Source organism: Cherax quadricarinatus, chromosome 3, assembly GCF_038502225.1.
Source record: "Cherax quadricarinatus isolate ZL_2023a chromosome 3, ASM3850222v1, whole genome shotgun sequence".
NCBI lineage: Eukaryota > Metazoa > Arthropoda > Malacostraca > Decapoda > Parastacidae > Cherax > Cherax quadricarinatus.
In genome coordinates, this window is record NC_091294.1 from 30,835,870 (window position 1) to 30,853,595 (window position 17,726).

The following is a 17,726-nucleotide window of genomic DNA, read 5'->3' on the forward strand; positions in this document are numbered from 1 at the left end:
TATATAATGGAGTCGAGTTACTGTAAATACCAGAAGGTTAATTTTTTTTATATAAAACATAAAAAATTTGTTCACTATTAACTCCGTTTAAAAAAATAGTAATGGTTCAGTAGGAAATAATAAAGAGTGAGCAGGACCTGGGTTTATTTAATGTTTCCCACGACTATATACATTGATGTTTATTTAAATTAGTCATTAGTGTAGGTTTGTACACATAAATATTTTGCATTATTATATCTTACAGCTTAACAACAACCATAAGTTAAGACGGTATAACGCAAACATATTATCAGCAATTCCTTTCATGGCATATAATAAATATTCTGGAGAAATACCCTGACTTTGCTAGCTGTAAATAATGCATTACCACGTGTGTGTGTGTGTGTGTGTGTGTGTGTGTGTGTGTGTGTGTGTGTGTACTCACCTAGTTGTACTCACCTAGTTGAGGTTGCAGGGGTCGAGTCCAAGCTCCTGGCCCCGCCTCTTCACTGGTCGCTACTAGGTCACTCTCCCTGAACCATGAGCTTTATCATACCTCTGCTTAAAGCTATGTATGGATCCTGACTCCACTACATCGCTTCCTAAACTATTCCACTTCCTGACTACTCTGTGGCTGAAGAAATACTTCCTAACATCCCTTTGATTCATCTGTGTCTTCAACTTCCAACTGTGTCCCCTTGTTACTGTGTCCAGTCTCTGGAACATCCTGTCTTTGTCCACCTTGTCAATTCCTCTCAGTATTTTGTAAGTCGTTATCATGTCCCCCCTATCTCTCCTGTCCTCCAGTGTCGTCAGGTTGATTTCCCTTAACCTCTCCTCGTAGGACATACCTCTTAGCTCTGGGACTAGTCTTGTTGCAAACCTTTGCACTTTCTCTAGTTTCTTTACGTGCTTGGCTAGGTGTGGGTTCCAAACTGGTGCCGCATACTCCAATATGGGCCTAACATACACGGTGTACAGGGTCCTGAATGATTCCTTATTAAGATGTCGGAATGCTGTTCTGAGGTTTGCCAGGCGCCCATATGCTGCAGCAGTTATTTGGTTGATGTGCGCTTCAGGAGATGTGCCTGGTGTTATACTCACCCCAAGATCTTTTTCCTTGATTGATGTTTGTAGTCTCTGACCCCGTAGACTGTACTCCATCTGCGGTCTTCTTTGCCCTTCCCCAATCCTCATGACTTTGCACTTGGTGGGATTGAACTCCAGGAGCCAGTTGCTGGACCAGGTCTGCAGCCTGTCCAGATCCCTTTGTATTTCTGCCTGGTCTTCGATCGAATGAAATCTTCTCATCAACTTCACGTCATCTGCAAACAGTGACACCTCGGAGTTTATTCCTTCCGTCATGTCGTTCACAAATACCAGAAACAGCACTGGTCCTAGGACTGACCCCTGTGGGACCCCGCTGGTCACAGGTGCCCACTCTGACACTCGCTGCTGTCTTCCTGACAAGTATTCCCTGATCCATTGCAGTGCCTTCCCTGTTATTCCTGCTTGGTCCTCCAGTTTTTGCACTAATCTCTTGTGTGGTACTGTGTCAAACGCCTTCTTGCAGTCTAAGAAAATGCAATCCACCCACCCCTCTCTCTCTTGTCTTACTGCCGTCACCATGTCATAGAACTCCAGTAGGTTTGTGACACAGGATTTCCCGTCTCTGAAACCATGTTGTCTGCTGGTGATGAGATCATTCCTTTCTAGATGTTCCACCATTCTTCTCCTGACAATCTTTTCCATGATTTTGCATGCTATACATGTCAGTGACACTGGTCTGTAGTTTAGTGCTTCATGTCTGTCTCCTTTTTTAAAGATTGGTACCACATTTGCTGTCTTTCATGCCTCAGGCAATCTCCCTGTTTCGATAGATGTATTGAATATTGTTGTTAGGGGTACACATAGCGCCTCTGCTCCCTCTCTCAGGACCCATGGAGAGATGTTATCTGGCCCCATTGCCTTTGAGGTATCTAGCTCACTCAGAAGCCTCTTCACTTCTTCCTCGGTTGTGTGTACTGTGTCCAGCATATGGTGGTGTACCCCACCTCTCCGTCTTTCTGGAGCCCCGTCTGTCTCCTCTGTGAACACTTCTTTGAATCTCTTGTTGAGTTCCTCACATACTTCACTGTCATTTCTTGTTGTCTCTCCTCCTTCCTTCCTTAGCCTGATTACCTGGTCCTTGACGGTTGTTTTCTTACTGATGTGGCTGTATAACAGCTTCGGGTCAGATTTGGTTTTTGCTGCTATGTCGTTTTCATATTGACGTTGGGCCTCCCTTCTTATCTGTGCATATTCGTTTCTGGCTCTACGACTGCTCTCCTTATTCTCCTGGGTCCTTTGCCTTCTATATTTCTTCCATTCCCTAGCACACTTGGTTTTTGCCTCCTTGCATCTTTGAGTGAACCATGGGCTCATCCTGGCTTTTTCATTATTCCTGTTACCCTTGGGTACAAACCTCTCCTCAGCCTCCTTGCACATTGTGACTACATATTCCATCATCTCATTAACTGGTTTCCCTGCCAGTTCTCTGTCCCACTGAACGTCATTCAGGAAGTTCCTCATTCCTGTGTAGTCCCCTTTCCTGTAGTTTGGTTTCATTCGTCCTGGCCTTCCTGCTTCCCCCTCCACTTGTAGCTCTACTGTGTATTCGAAGCTCAAAACCACATGATCGCTGGCCCCAAGGGGTCTTTCATATGTGATGTCCTCAATATCTGCACTACTCAAGGTGAATACTAAGTCCAGTCTTGCTGGTTCATCCTCTCCTCTCTCTCTTGTAGTGTCCCTTACGTGTTGGTACATGAAGTTTTCCAGTACCACCTCCATCATCTTAGCCCTCCATGTATCTTGGCCCCCATGTGGCTCCAAGTTCTCCCATTCGATCTCCTTGTGGTTAAAGTCGCCCATGATCAGGAGCTTTGCCCTGCGTGTATGAGCTCTTCTGGCCACTCTAGCCAGTGTGTCAACCATCGCTCTATTGCTCTCGTCATACTCTTGCCTTGGCCTCCTGCTCTTCTGTGGTGGGTTATACATCACTGCAATTATCACCTTGGGACCTCCAGAGTGAAGCGTTCCCGCTATGCAATCACTTTCTTCTCCGCTGTCTCCTCTCTCCAGCTCATCAAAATTCCATTGGTGTTTGATCAGCAATGCCACTCCTTTTCCCCCTGTTCCTTCTGTCTTTCCTCAGGATCTGGTATCCCGTTGGGAAGATGGCATCTGTTATCATACCTGTAAGCTTGGTTTCTGTGATTGCTATGATGTCTGGTAATGCCTCTTTGACTCTTTCGTGCCACTCCTCCCACTTGTTTGTTATTCCATCAGCGTTTGTGTACCATACCTTCAGTTTCCTTTCCAACACTGTGGTTTGGGGGGCCTGTGGGGGTGGGAGACCTGGTAGCATACTGTGGGATTCTATGGTTGGGGGTTGGGTGGAAGCTGTGGGTATGGATTGTATTGTGTGTTGGGATGGTGTGATAGGTTGTGGGGTTCTGAGGATAGTTGTGTGTGTGCTTGCTCTTGCTGCTCTGTTCTGCTCTGACTGACCTCTGCTGGTTCCATCCTTGTCTCCTTTCCTAGCTCCTTTCGCTTTTTTGTCCTCTCCCTCAGCTGCTGTCTCTCTTTTTGTGTTCTGTCTCTGTCTAGGAACACTTTCTTGTACTCTTCCGAGCTTCTCAACCGTGGTTTTTCTTGGAGGATCCTGTTCCACACTGTTTCTGTCCTGAGAATCAGCTTGATCGGTCGGTTTCTCCCCTTCAAGTACCCCCCTATTCTCTGAAAATTTACAATCTCGTCCATGTCTTCTCCCCCTATTTCCGTGATGATTTTCTCAATCTCCTTTCTTTCTTCCTGCCGTCTTTCAGTGTGTGTCCTTTCCTCTCTCTCCCGAAGCCCATGGATAAACACTGATTTTGCCCTTTCCTCCTCCCATTGCCTCTCCCTCTGTGACTCTGGTTCCTGCCTGTATGTGGTCATTTTCTCCCTTGATTTTTCCAGTGGCTCTTGGTAGCATGGTTGTGCCTCAGCATTCGACCTATCTCCCTCTCCATCTGCACCCATCTGCTCTTCCCTTCCACTCCCTGGCCCTTCTTTGCAGGCTGATAGGACCTTAGCATATTTCATATCTCCTTCCTTCCTGTTCAGCCTCTCAGTTTCGTATGGTGTGTCTTCTCTGGTCACTACCCCTGAGACTTGTTTCAGCCTGTTTACCTCAAATTCTAGGACCTTTACCCTGGCTACTGCAGTTTCGACTTGTGCCTCCCAATTCTTCGTCTCCTTCTCCAACCTCTTTTCCCATTTCACAGAGAGCTCTTTCTCCATTTTTTCAGAAAGCTCTCCTAATTTTGTGTGTGTGTGTGTGTGTGTGTGTGTGTGTGTGTGTGTGTGTGTGTGTGTGTGTGTGTGTGTGTGTGTGTGTGTATGGGTGTGTGTGTGTGTGGGTGTGCGTGCTTGTGTGTATGCATATATTAGTTCGCTCATGTGCATGTGTCTGTGCGTGCGCCCTCGTGTGTGTATGTGTGTGCGTGCGCCCTCGTGTGTGTATGTGTGTGCGCGTGCGCTCGTGTGGGTGTATGACCCACTAAATATTTGTATTTATAACTCATTACAATTGTGACCAGGTGTGGACGTATCAGTGGCTCATTACTTTGTAATTTGTTCATGACTGTAACCATGTATAGGAGTGAGGCTGATTCATTACCTCTGTAACTTGCCATGATTGTGACCAGATCTACCTGGAGTTCATTACCTTTGTAACTAGTTCATCTATCATAACTTTGGAGTCCAGTCCCTGGACCCATTATGTACCTTTGTAATCTTTTGACTACCGCCCACAGGATGGGTATAGGGTGCATAATAAAGATATTAAACTAAACTAAACTTGACGAGACATGCGACTGTACTGAGTTTCTTTCCTTCCCTCCACAGTCAAAGCCAAGATCCAGAAGCTGGAGGATGAGATAGATGATCTGAAGAACACCACACCACCTCCCTTCAGCACCACCACCACCACCACCACCGCCAGTACCGACACCACCGACACCACAGACGAACCCGTCGACACCACCACCACCACAACAACAACATCTGTCGACACCACTACCACTGAACCCGATGACACCACTACTACCGAACCTACAGACACCACCATCACCACCACCACCACCACCATCACACCCAACAAATCTACCAAACCTAACACTGGCGAATCCCATGTAGTTCGAAGTGCGGCTCAAAAGAAGAGGACAAATAACCCTCCGGGTCGTCTACTGGAGGCTCTAGAGTCGTAAGGTCGAGAGGACAAGTGTTGCATGGCTTGTGGTGCATGAGGGCTACATAACAGTGGTACGGCACACACATATATCTTTCATGATACTAGTCCTAGTCCACCTTGTTTCATGTTTCCGGTAGATGGCAGGCAATGTCTGCTGTGTACCGCAAGATATTCATTTCAAAACATTAAAAGCAAATACGCAAGCTAGAGATGGTTGGTTAGTTATCTAGGTTCAAAGCATATCGCCTACACAAGGGTCATTAAGTGTGTATGTTACTTGAGCACTGAGAAATAAACACTGGGCTGGCCCGTGGCCTCTCCAGTGAAAAACCAAGAATTTTGGGGAAAGGGAGCACGAAAATGTAATTTAAAGTGGCGAAAAGGCCTTCCATAAAGCTTGTCTTGCCATTATAATACAATCATAAAAATTTTTAGACACGTTTTAGGTACTAATTTATTTGCGACCATAATTACATATCTGGTACTAAGAAATTAAAGGAAACTAACAATTATCCTCTTTCCATATGCGTAATATCATATATTATTCATGTATTAAAAGGCCTCACGAAAAACACAAGGCGAAACAGCGTACATTATTTGAAAGTAAGAAACAATGTATCACATCATACCGTCAGGGTTTGAATTTGATTTTTCAACTCTGGCAAGACGTCCTCGAGCGTCAGATTTGTCGTTTCCTCTTTCTCAAATATCAGTTGAACTAGTTAACGCACATATCATTGAGAGAACTTACTGACAAGAATGTTAATAAGACACAAGCTGCGGTTTATGACATTTTATTGAGAAGACGTTTCGCCCACCAGGAACTTTGAAAAAGCTCCTAGTGGCATGTGTTCCTACCAGTACGTATCACAACATTGTTCATCACAGCTGAACTTAGCAACATAATGTTCATTAACAATACGAGAACAATTACTGTTGAAGCATATGGACGACCGGTAGTGCCTGGGGAGGGGCAGACAAAATTTTTGGAGGCAGTGCATAAGAATATACGGACATAAGAATGGAAGAACTCTGCAGAAGGCTTACTGGCCCATACGAGGCAGGTTCTTATCAAAACCACCGTCACCCAAAAGTTACCCAAAAATTTACTCTCGTACCCACGACACCAATCACATCCAGCCCCTCCCACTCATATATTTGTCCAAACGTACTACCCAGGACATCCCCAGTGCCTCCCCGGGACACTTAAAGTGCCTCCCCGGGACACTTAAAGTGCCTCCCCGGGACACTTAAAGTGCCTCCCCGGGACACTTAAAGTGCCTCCCCGGGACACTTAAAGTGCCTCCCCGGGACACTTAAAGTGCCTCCCCGGGACACTTAAAGTGCCTACACTTAAAGTGCCTCCCCGGGACACTTAAAGTGCCTCCCCGGGACACTTAAAGTGCCTCCCCGGGACACTTAAAGTGCCTCCCCGGGACACTTAAAGTGCCTCACCTGGGGCTACGGGCCTACATCTTAAAGTGCCTCCCCTGGGGCTACGGGCCTACATCTTAAAGTGCCTCACCTGGGGCTACGGGCCTACATCTTAAAGTGCCTCCCCTGGGGCTACGGGCCTACATCTTAAAGTGCCTCCCCTGGGGCTACGGGCCTACATCTTAAAGTGCCTCACCTGGGGCTACGGGCCTACATCTTAAAGTGCCTCACCTGGGGCTACGGGCCTACATTTTAAAGTGCCTCCCCTGGGGCTACGGGCCTACATCTTAAAGTGCCTCACCTGGGGCTACGGGCCTACATCTTAAAGTGCCTCACCTGGGGCTACGGGCCTACATCTTAAAGTGCCTCCCCTGGGGCTACGGGCCTACATCTTAAAGTGCATCCCCTGGGGCTACGGGCCTACATCTTAAAGTGCCTCCCCTGGGGCTACGGGCCTACATCTTAAAGTGCCTCCCCTGGGGCTACGGGCCTACATCTTAAAGTGCATCCCCTGGGGCTACGGGCCTACATCTTAAAGTGCCTCCCCTGGGGCTACGGGCCTACATCTTAAAGTGCCTCCCCTGGGGCTACGGGCCTACATCTCGGTATACATAACTAGATGAAAAGTGAACGAACTTGATCATTTATGTGTGATACTCAATTTAAAGTTATAAAAATATGACAATACTCTCTTGCCTCAGTTATTATTAATCACATTATTATTATTATTATTATTATTATTATTATTATTATTATTATTATTATTATTATTATTATTATTTATTTATTTATTATTATTATTATTATCATCAAAGGAAAGTGCTGAACTCGTATGGGTTATAGAGCACCTGTGGAATGGGAGATAATTCAAATTCAAAGTTTATTCTCTATAAGGATTACAATGCTGAGTTTACAGAAATTTGGTTATTGTTTGGTTTACATGTTGTAAAATAGTGATTACAGAGTGTACCACTAGAACGCTTAGCATGGCTAGGTATTTCGGGCAGACTTAGTTTTATTCTTAATTGTAAAATATTACAAATTATGAGGTAAGTTGGTATTATGGCTAAGTGACTAAATACTAGTTTGTGAGTTTAGCAATGTGAATGCTTTTGTTTTGGCACAGTACATAGTTTCAGTATTGGAGTATCACAGGATTCATTATTTTAAGATTGAGATTAATATTTCTGTTTATGGTCAAATGAGTGAGTGAGTGTAAGTGTGAACCACCAGGTGGTATTCGTGTAGTTAATTGACGGGGTGTATCAGGGAGATAAGATGTTTTCTAATGGTAGTTTTGAAGGTGATGAATGTGTCTGCAGTTCTAGAGTTCTCAGGTAGGGTATTCCAGATTTTAGGGCCTTTGACATACATTGAATTTTTGTAAAGGTTTAGTCGGACATGGGGAATGTCGTAGAGATGTTTGTGTCTCGTGTTATGCCTGTGGGTTCTGTCACAACTATCAAGAAAGCGTTTTAGGTCAAGGTTGATATTAGAGTTTAGGGCCCTGTAGATGTAGATTACACAGTAGGAAGTGTGGATGTACTGAACAGGGAGTAAGTTTAGGTCTATGAAGAGTGGGGGGGGTGGGATGGGATTTAGTGATTATTCTTACTGCAGCTTTTTGTTGGGTTATTATTGGCTTTAGGTGTGTTGCTGCAGTTGATCCCCAAGCACAAATAGCATAGGTGAGGTATGGATGAATAAGTGAGTGGTATAGTGTGAGAAGGGCATTTTGCGGCACGTAGTATCGTATCTTGGAGAGGATCCCAACCGTTTTGGATACTTTTTTGGTTATATGCTGGATATGGGTGCTGAAATTCAGGTTGTTGTCAAGGTATAAGCCTAGGAATTTGCCCCCATTATTTCTGGTAATTAGTGTGTTGTCAATCTTAATGTTAATTTGTGCATCTCCTGCTCTGTTACCAAACATAATATAGTAGGTTTTGTCAGTGTTAAGCGTAAGTTTATTGGCTGTCATCCAAGTCGATATTTTGATCAGCTCCTCATTCACAATGGTGTTGAGGGTGGCAAGATTAGGATGAGAGATGACATAAGTCGTGTCGTCAGCAAAGAGAATGGGTTTCAGGTGTTGGGATACGTTTGGAAGGTCATTGATGTATATGAGGAAGAGCAGGGGACCAAGGACACTTCCCTGCGGAACTCCAGTATCAATTGGCCGTGTTGCTGATGATGTGTCTTTAATGATGACATACTGATACCTATTAGTAATGTAAGATTTGAAATAAGCAAGCGCATGGCCTCTTATACTGTAATGATCAAGTTTGTGGAGTAGGATGTCGTGGTCTACTGTGTCAAAAGCTTTTCTTAGGTCAATAAAAATTCCTAGTGGATATTCCTTACTTTCCAATGCTGTGTACAGCAGATCTAGCATTTTTATGATTGCATCATTAGTGCTTTTATTTTTCCTGAATCCAAATTGGCAGGGGTTGAGTATGTTTTGAGCCGTTATAAATGAATACAGTCTCCTGTGCACGAGTTTCTCAAAGATTTTGGATAGCAATGGTAGGTTAGATATTGTCCTATAGTTGTTTAAATCTGTAGGGTCACCACCTTTATGTATTGGTGTAACCCTTGCCATCTTGAGTAGTTTCGGGAAGGTCATAGTCTCTAGTGACTTGTTAAAAAGTAATGAAATAGCATGCGAAAGGACATGGGCCACTCGCTTGTACAGTAATGGTGGGACATGAGACAGATTCCCCGAGTTATTTTTAAGTGACTTTATAATCTCGGTGACTTCCGTGGGCTCAGTTGGTGCAAGATAGAAGGAATTAGGGAAATTCCCATCTAGGTAGTCCCCGGCATGGGCATTGGTATGTGGGATTTTACTGGTGAGATTAGATCCTATGGTTGAGAAGAAGTCGTTTATCTTGGTAGCTGTGTCAGTGGGATGTAGTGGTGTTTCATTAGGTTTAGTTAGGACAATATTCTTGGTTTTTCTCAGTTTGTGGGTCCCTAGAATCTGAGAGAGTGTTTTCCAGGTCTTTTTTATATCTCCTCTAGTGTCTGTGAATCTACTGGAGTAGTATAGTTGTTTGGCTTTCTTTATTACTTTGGTGAGAGCTGATGAATAGTGTTTAAGAATATCTTTGTGTATTAAGCCCTGTCTATATTGCTTTTCATATTGGTGTTTCTTGTCAATGGATTTCAGAATGGTGCTGGTTAGCCATGGGCAACCAAGCCGTTTGTTTGTGATCTGTTTTGTTTTTATAGGACAATGTTTGTTGTATAGTCTAAGTAATTTGTTAAGAAAAATGTCTGTCCAGTCATCAATACCATTGGCCTTGGAGAATTCTGTAGGCCAGTCAACAGTCTCTAGGTCTGCTGTGAACTTCCTTACTGAGGCCTCGTCATGGAGTCTAAATGAGACTTTGTTGTATTCAAGTGGTGGTTTACTAATGTTTGTCAGGAGGAAGGTAGGGTAGTGGTCTGTAGTGCTATCTGTGATTATCCCTGATTTAAGGGGGGCTAGTATATTGGTCCATATGTGGTCTATTATGGTTGCACTTGTCTCAGTGAGCCTGGTTGGTTTAGTTATTGTTGGTATGAAAAGTGTGTTGTTCATGTTGTTGATGAAGTCAGTTACAGGCTGATCATCTAGTAAGCCAAGGTTGATGTTGAAGTATCCAGCTAAGAGAAGGTGGTGCTTATTCATTTGTCTGTTTGTTATTAGTGACTTTAATTTCTCACTGAAATTTGGGATGTTTGTGTGAGGTATCCGGTAAATGGCACCGATTGTTATAGGCGTCTTAAGGTTTTTTACAGTAAAATTAGCAATAATGTATTCCCCGTATTCATCACTAAAGCAAGTGGTGCTAAGACAAGATAATTGGTTAGAGTAATAGATTGCAATACCACCCCCAACTTGGTTTGGTCTGCAGTTGTGAATTGTTGTGTATCCTGGTAGAGGGTAGATATCTATTGTGTCCTGCTTAAGCCAGGTCTCAGTAAGAATAATGCAGGAGAAGGGTGTCTTTAGTGATTCAAGGAGTGCTAAGAGGTCATCATAGTGTTTGCTTAAGGACCTGATGTTGTAGTTAAGTACTGATAGACTTTTAGCATTGTTTAGGATAGTGCTGGCTTGTGATGCTGTGTAATAAAGGCAGTTACTTTCCAATAGGTTTTGATTGGGTGTCAGATTATGGAGGTTTAGATCAGGGTCAACGTGATCAATCATCTTCTAGGTTTAAATTATGGTTATTTATACCCTGAGTTGTGTGTTGAGTTCTACTACTGATATCTGTAGTGGTAGGAAGTTTGGACAAGTATATAGCTAGAGTATTTTGGTCATGTAGAGTATAGTCACTACTACACATAATGAAGTTGATGTTGTCTATGTGTTGTGCTGGAATGAACTAATCAAGGTTGGATCAAAGGTAAGGGAGTGTAGCTCCAGTCTTTTGGAACAAGAGCACTTCACGAGCATCAAACCTCTTCTGCCCTTCATCCTGTGTAAAGGAGGTTTAGTGTGCGAGGGGCTTGGACTTCCAGCAAGCATGCGTGAGTGTGTTAAACAAGAGCGAATGGAGACAAATAGTTTTTGGAGTTGACGTACTGTTGGAGTGTAAGCATGGTGTTGGAGTGTAAGCATGGTAACATTTATGAAGGGATTCAGGGAAACCGGCAGGCTGGACTTGAGTCCTGGAGATGGGAAGTACAGTGCCTGCACTCTGAAGGAGGGGTGTTAATGTTGCAGTTTTATAACTGTAGTGTAAAGGACCCCTCTGGGAAGACAGTGATGGAGTGAATGATGGTGAAAGTTTTTTTCTTTTTGGGCCACCCTTCCTTGGTGGGAACCGGCCGATGTGTGTGTGTGTATATATATATATATATATATATATATATATATATATATATATATATATATATATATATATATATATATATATATATATATATATATATATGTATGTATATATATATATATATATATATATATATATATATATATATATATATATATATATATATATATATATATATATATGCAATAAGATCACAGTAAACAGGTGATTTCAAAATATGCAAAAGAACCACTCTGAAAGAATAGAGAAATTCCAAGAGCTTTCGTGACTACTCACATTATCAAGGATAATGATAATGTGAGTAGTCACGAAAGCGCTTGGAATTTCTCTATTCTTTCAGAGTGGTTGTTTTGCATATATATATATATATATATATATATATATATATATATATATATATATATATATATATATATATATATATATATATATATATATAAGAGACTCAACTTAGAGTTGTCGGTGAGTCAGCATTACATCTGCGACCATTGTATTCATTTGGGTAGAGAAACAGTAACTTCTGGTCGCTCAAGAGAGGTTGTCTCGGTGCCGGTGAAGGTCATCCTGGCTGATGAGTAGAACAACACTTGGGTGTCTTTGTTGCCTGAACGTTTCGCCCGCCCAGGATGGCGTAGCCACGAGGGGGGGGGGGAAGTCGACCAAAAGCGAATACTATTTTTTCAGCTGATGGCTAATTTTCACTGTATTATATTGACCAATGACTACAAAAACACGATAGTGTATGAAATTTTCAATAATACTAAAATCATATATCTTTAAAGTCGATTTCTTTTATATTTTTAACTTCTTATCACTTTTAAGTGATATGAAATCCAGGATTAAGCCCTCCAGAATTAAATCCTGGATTTCATTCTAGAGGGCTTAAGCCAGGATTTCCACGTAGGGCCAGATTTAGACCTTGGGGGGCCCGGGGCACTTTAAGGGGGCCTCAGCAAGGAAATTAAACGAATTACAAATAAGAAATGAACTAAAATGAACGATAAACAGGAGCTTTATAAAAAAATAAATATATTAAGTTTCGAAGAAGATGTCTGATTTTATTTTTCTCAATTATATTGACTTTAAAAATAACTTTGACTATAATTTTTTTTTTTTTTTTTTTTTTTTTTTTTGTTTTTTTTTTTTTTTTTTTTTTTTTTTTTTTTTAGCTGTATAGTCCTTGTGGCTTAGCGCTTCTTTTTGATTATGATAATAATAATGACTATAATTTTCAGTTTGTAATATATTCCATCTTCACTACATAATAATTACCGATGTGCATTTATTTATGTCTTTGGTGTCGCGCTTTTGGTATCTGTCTATGTATATTTTTTTATATATTAATTTGCTAATGGGCTGACCGACGGACCGACCAACTAGGCATTTAAGTTAAAATATTGTAATTTATAAATGAAAGAAACCAGAACCGTCTAACTTCAAGAAAAAAATTGATTCAATGCTCTTTTTGTAAAAATTAACGCTATTGGGAGAGGACCAGTTTATAACGGCCAAGAAAGACTATTAGGAGAGGGCCAGTTTATAATGGCCAAGAAAGGCTGTTAGGAGAGGGCCAGTTTATAATGGCCAAGAAAGACTATTAGGAGAGGGCCAGTTTATAATGGCCAAGAAAGACTATTAGGAGAGGGCCAGTTTATAATGGCCAAGAAAGACTATTAGGAGAGGGCCAGTTTATAATGGCCAAGAAAGACTATTAGGAGAGGGCCAGTTTATAATGGCCAAGAAAGACTATTAGGAGAGGGCCAGTTTATAACGGCCAAGAAAGACTATTAGGAGAGGGCCAGTTTATAATGGCCAAGAAAGACTATTAGGAGAGGGCCAGTTTATAATGGCCAAGAAAGACTATTAGGAGAGGGCCAGTTTATAATGGCCAAGAAAGACTATTAGGAGAGGGCCAGTTTATAACGGCCAAGAAAGACTATTAGGAGAGGGCCAGTTTATAATGGCCAAGAAAGACTATTAGGAGAGGGCCAGTTTATAATGGCCAAGAAAGACTATTAGGAGAGGGCCAGTTTATAATGGCCAAGAAAGACTATTAGGAGAGGGCCAGTTTATAATGGCCAAGAAAGACTATTAGGAGAGGGCCAGTTTATAATGGCCAAGAAAGACTATTAGGAGAGGGCCAGTTTATAATGGCCAAGAAAGACTATTAGGAGAGGGCCAGTTTATAATGGCCAAGAAAGACTATTAGGAGAGGGCCAGTTTATAATGGCCAAGAAAGACTATTAGGAGAGGGCCAGTTTATAACGGCCAAGAAAGGCTATTAGGAGAGGGCCAGTTTATAACGGCCAAGAAAGGCCTCGTCACCTTTTTTTTACTTTTAAGTTAATTTACCTTGCATCATAAAAGAACACTTCAAATATTGTGTTATGGTGGTGCACCTCCAGGACGCTTTAGTAACATCATACAACACCAGCGTAATTATTATATCTAGTCTGAGTTTATTCATATCTTTGGTGTAGAAGTTCTAGGAAAAAAGATAGAAAAATAGTGGTATTCCATTTACAGGGATAAAAATATGTCAGAGGAGATAAGACAACATCAAAAGATAAATTTATACCGACGAAAAAATTTTTTAATAATAATTTCATAGGTAATGTATAATATATAAGAATAAAAAGTATATATTGCCTGGCTAAGATAACACAAGTCTAAAAATTGAATTTCTCTATAAAGTTTAATTTCACATAGTTTAGTTTAATTTATCAAATTATAAAAAAATATATTGAATTTTAATTTGATCATTCAATTTCAAAGGGAGAGGGGGTTGGGGGGGCGCCCTTTCTTTCTATTTTCTGTCCCCCCCATAATTATTTGTTAATTCCTTGTATTAATTAAACTATTTTTGTTTATTATTACAGTTTGTTATAAAGGAAGTTTTTCGTCTGGGGGCCCCTCTGGCAGGGGGACCCGGAGCAGGTGCCCCTTTTGCCCCCTTATAAAAATGGCCCTGTTCCCACGTGTTGGAAATGCGTCTTATTCACCAGGTCATCGGCACTGCATACCATTAATAATACAATACGTCATTCCAGGTTATTATACGACTTTTCGGGACATACATCGTCGTCCAAGAACGTGGAGATTATAAGTGAGGGTCAGGGAGTGTTGAGACGCACACATGGCAGGTTCGTCATCATGGCAGACGTCCAACACGAAGAATCCCAACCAACCCAGAGTACATCACATCCCAGCCAAAACATCGACAGCTTAGAGGATTCGACTCTTGATATAGACAGTACTACCGTTGCTCCTGTTGGGCAGGAGGTCGACATCCTGGAAAGCACAACAGATCAGTCACCAGCACCGGAGACTGGTGAAACCGATGATGAGGATTTAGATGCGGAATATTCTGGGGACTCGAGCACACAAGATAACCCTAAGGCGACATAACAGCAGTGAGAGAGAAGCATCAAGTGAAAGCCTCACATTATCTCATTGTTACTGTATAATAATAATTAAAATTACAATAATATATACAAGATCTGATATAGTAAAAAAATAATTCCAGATTTTCGTGAATATGATTGACGGTCGTTAATTACGACTTTCTAGAGTGTGTGTGTATATATATATATATATATAAATCTATATATATATATATATATATATATATATATATATATATATATATATATATATATATATATATATATATAAAACAAAACACGAAGGAGTAGGAGAGCAGGAGTCGTAGGAGGTCATCCCGGAAAGGGCTGTAGGGAGTGAATGAGGTTGTCAGTGACAAAGACTGAAGCATCTACAAGACATGCGTGTGTGCGTGTGCGTGTGTACGTCAAGACACGTGATATTTTTCAGCTTTTAACGTGCTGTTTGAGCGTGAGCAAGGTAACATTTATGACGGGATTCTTAGCAAGCGGGTTATTACAGTGGTCAGTACAGCGCACGCACTCTGAAAGAGGTGACGGAATGTTGTTGCTATGCTGGGCAAGTCATCTGAATTGTTGACGTCTATACACACTTTCAGCCAAGACAGCTACTGAATAGTGAATATTTTTGTTTTTTCTTTGGTGATCTTAGCTTGGCGTGAGAGCAGTGTTTATATGGGGACACAATAAACACAACCCATGACCTCTGCAGGAGAGCTATACAGGGTGTTTCACCCATAGGAGGCCTCGATTTGGTACTCTCGTAGGTTGTAACTACAGAAGTACCACCTCGGGGCCTCCTACGAGTGAAACACCCTGTATGTTGACATATTTGTAACACTCTCCTCCGTAAATGCTGTTGTAGTGTTAAAGAATGTAAGTACTCTCAGAGGCACAAGAAATTCTCACCAGGGGATGATAACAAACCTGTCACGTGTGTGTGCGTGTTCCGCCTGAAGGTGTGTTCCACTGTGTGTATATTGTGCTAGATGTATGTGTTGTATAGGCGGTGCATTGTTTGTGTGTGCCTACAGTGCGAAATAGAAAAAAAAATTCTGCTTATCGTGAACAGGCATGTCTCTCCACTCCTTCGTCCTTGTCTGTCTGTCTTTCTCTCTTTAACTTCCCTTTCCTCCTCTTTACCCTCTCCTCGTTTCTTTTTTCCCCATTCACTGACTCCTCTCCCCTTTCTTATCCCTTTCTATCTCTAATTTCCCTGTTGTTAAGCTTCTCTGCTCACTCCTCCCCATTCACTTTCCCGCTCACTCCCCTCGTTTACTTCCCCCTCGTTCATCCCCTCCCCCCTTAAACCCTCTCCCCCCTCTCCTCACCTCCACCTGAGCTTCAGATCTGATGAATAGATCATTAATTATAGTGTTTTATACAGAATAATAAATATAAGATAAAAAATTTTTCCCTCTCAGATTTCGTCTCCCAGTTTTGCCATCTTCTTCACAGTTCGTAGCTAAAAATAACCTTATTGATCACAAATTTTCTTGTAATAACCATTATAAATATTGATACTTTATTATGCAATATAAATAAAGTACTAAACTATATTGTCTTGTTTTCCCTCGATAATTCCTACCAGAGTTTATACAAAAATATAAAAAGGAATTTCAGAGAGAGAGAGAGAGAGAGAGAGAGAGAGAGAGAGAGAGAGAGAGAGAGAGAGAGAGAGAGAGAGACAGAGACAGAGACAGAGACAGACAGACAGAGAGAGACAGAGAGAGAGAGAAGGATGGAGAGTGAGGGAGTAAGAAACAGAGAGAGTAAGTAACAGAGACAGTAAGTAACAGAGAGAGTAGGTAACAGAGAGAGTAACAGAGAGAGTAAGTAACAGAGAGAGTAAGTAACAGAGAGAGTAAGTAACAGAGAGAGCAAGTAACAGAGAGAGTAAGTAACAGAGAGAGTAAGTAACAGAGAGAGTAAGTAACAGAGAGAGTAAGTAACAGAGAGAGTAAGTAACAAAGAGAGTAAGTAACAGAGAGAGTAAGTAACAGAGAGAGTAAGTAACAGAGAGAGTAAGTAACAGAGAAAGTAACAGAGAGAGTAAGTAACAGAGAGAGTAAGTAACAGAGAGAGTAAGTAACAGAGAGAGCAAGTAACAGAGAGAGTAAGTAACAGAGAGAGTAAGTAACAGAGAGAGCAAGTAACAGAGAGAGTAAGTAACAGAGAGAGTAAGTAACAGAGAGAGTAAGTAACAGAGAGAGTAAGTAACAGAGAGAGCAAGTAACAGAGAGAGTAAGTAACAGAGAGAGTAAGTAACAGAGAGAGTAAGTAACAGAGAGAGTAAGTAACAGAGAGAGTAAGTAACAGAGAGAGTAAGTAACAGAGAAAGTAACAGAGAGAGTAAGTAACAGAGAAAGTAACAGAGAGAGTAAGTAACAGAGAGAGTAAGTAACAGAGAGAGTAACAGAGAGAGTAAGTAACAGAGAGAGTAAGTAACAGAGAAAGTATCAGAGAAGGTAAGTAACAGAGAGAGTAAGTAACAGAGAGAGAAAGTAACAGAGAGAGAAAGTAACAGAGAGAGAAAGTAACAGAGAGATTAAGTAACAGAGAGAGTAAGTAACAGAGAGAGAAAGTAACAGAGAGAAAGTAACAGAGAGAGTAAGTAACAGAGAGAGTAAGTAACAGAGAGAGTAAGTAACAGAGAGAGTAACAGAGAGAGAAAGTAACAGAGAGAGAAAGTAACAGAGAGAGTAAGTAACAGAGAGAGTAAGTAACAGAGAGAGTAAGTAACAGAGAGAGTAAGTAACAGAGAAAGTAACAGAGAGAGTAAGTAACAGAGAAAGTAACAGAGAG

The 17,726-nt window shown here is 41.5% G+C and overlaps 1 protein-coding gene across 6 annotated transcripts in view; it reads left to right on the forward strand.

The window, feature by feature from the left end:
* Positions 1-16,480, forward strand: part of LOC128706525 (uncharacterized) — a 138,630-nt gene extending 122,150 nt beyond the window's left edge. For all 6 annotated transcript variants that reach the window (XM_053801432.2, XM_053801430.2, XM_053801428.2 and 3 more), the window contains exons 3-4: positions 4,912-5,269; positions 14,568-16,480. In XM_053801432.2, coding sequence (XP_053657407.2) covers positions 4,912-5,269; positions 14,568-14,925 — 716 coding nt within the window. In that variant the 3' untranslated portion in view covers positions 14,926-16,480. The remainder of the gene's footprint in view (positions 1-4,911; positions 5,270-14,567) is intronic.
* The last annotated feature ends 1,246 nt before the right edge of the window (positions 16,481-17,726 follow it).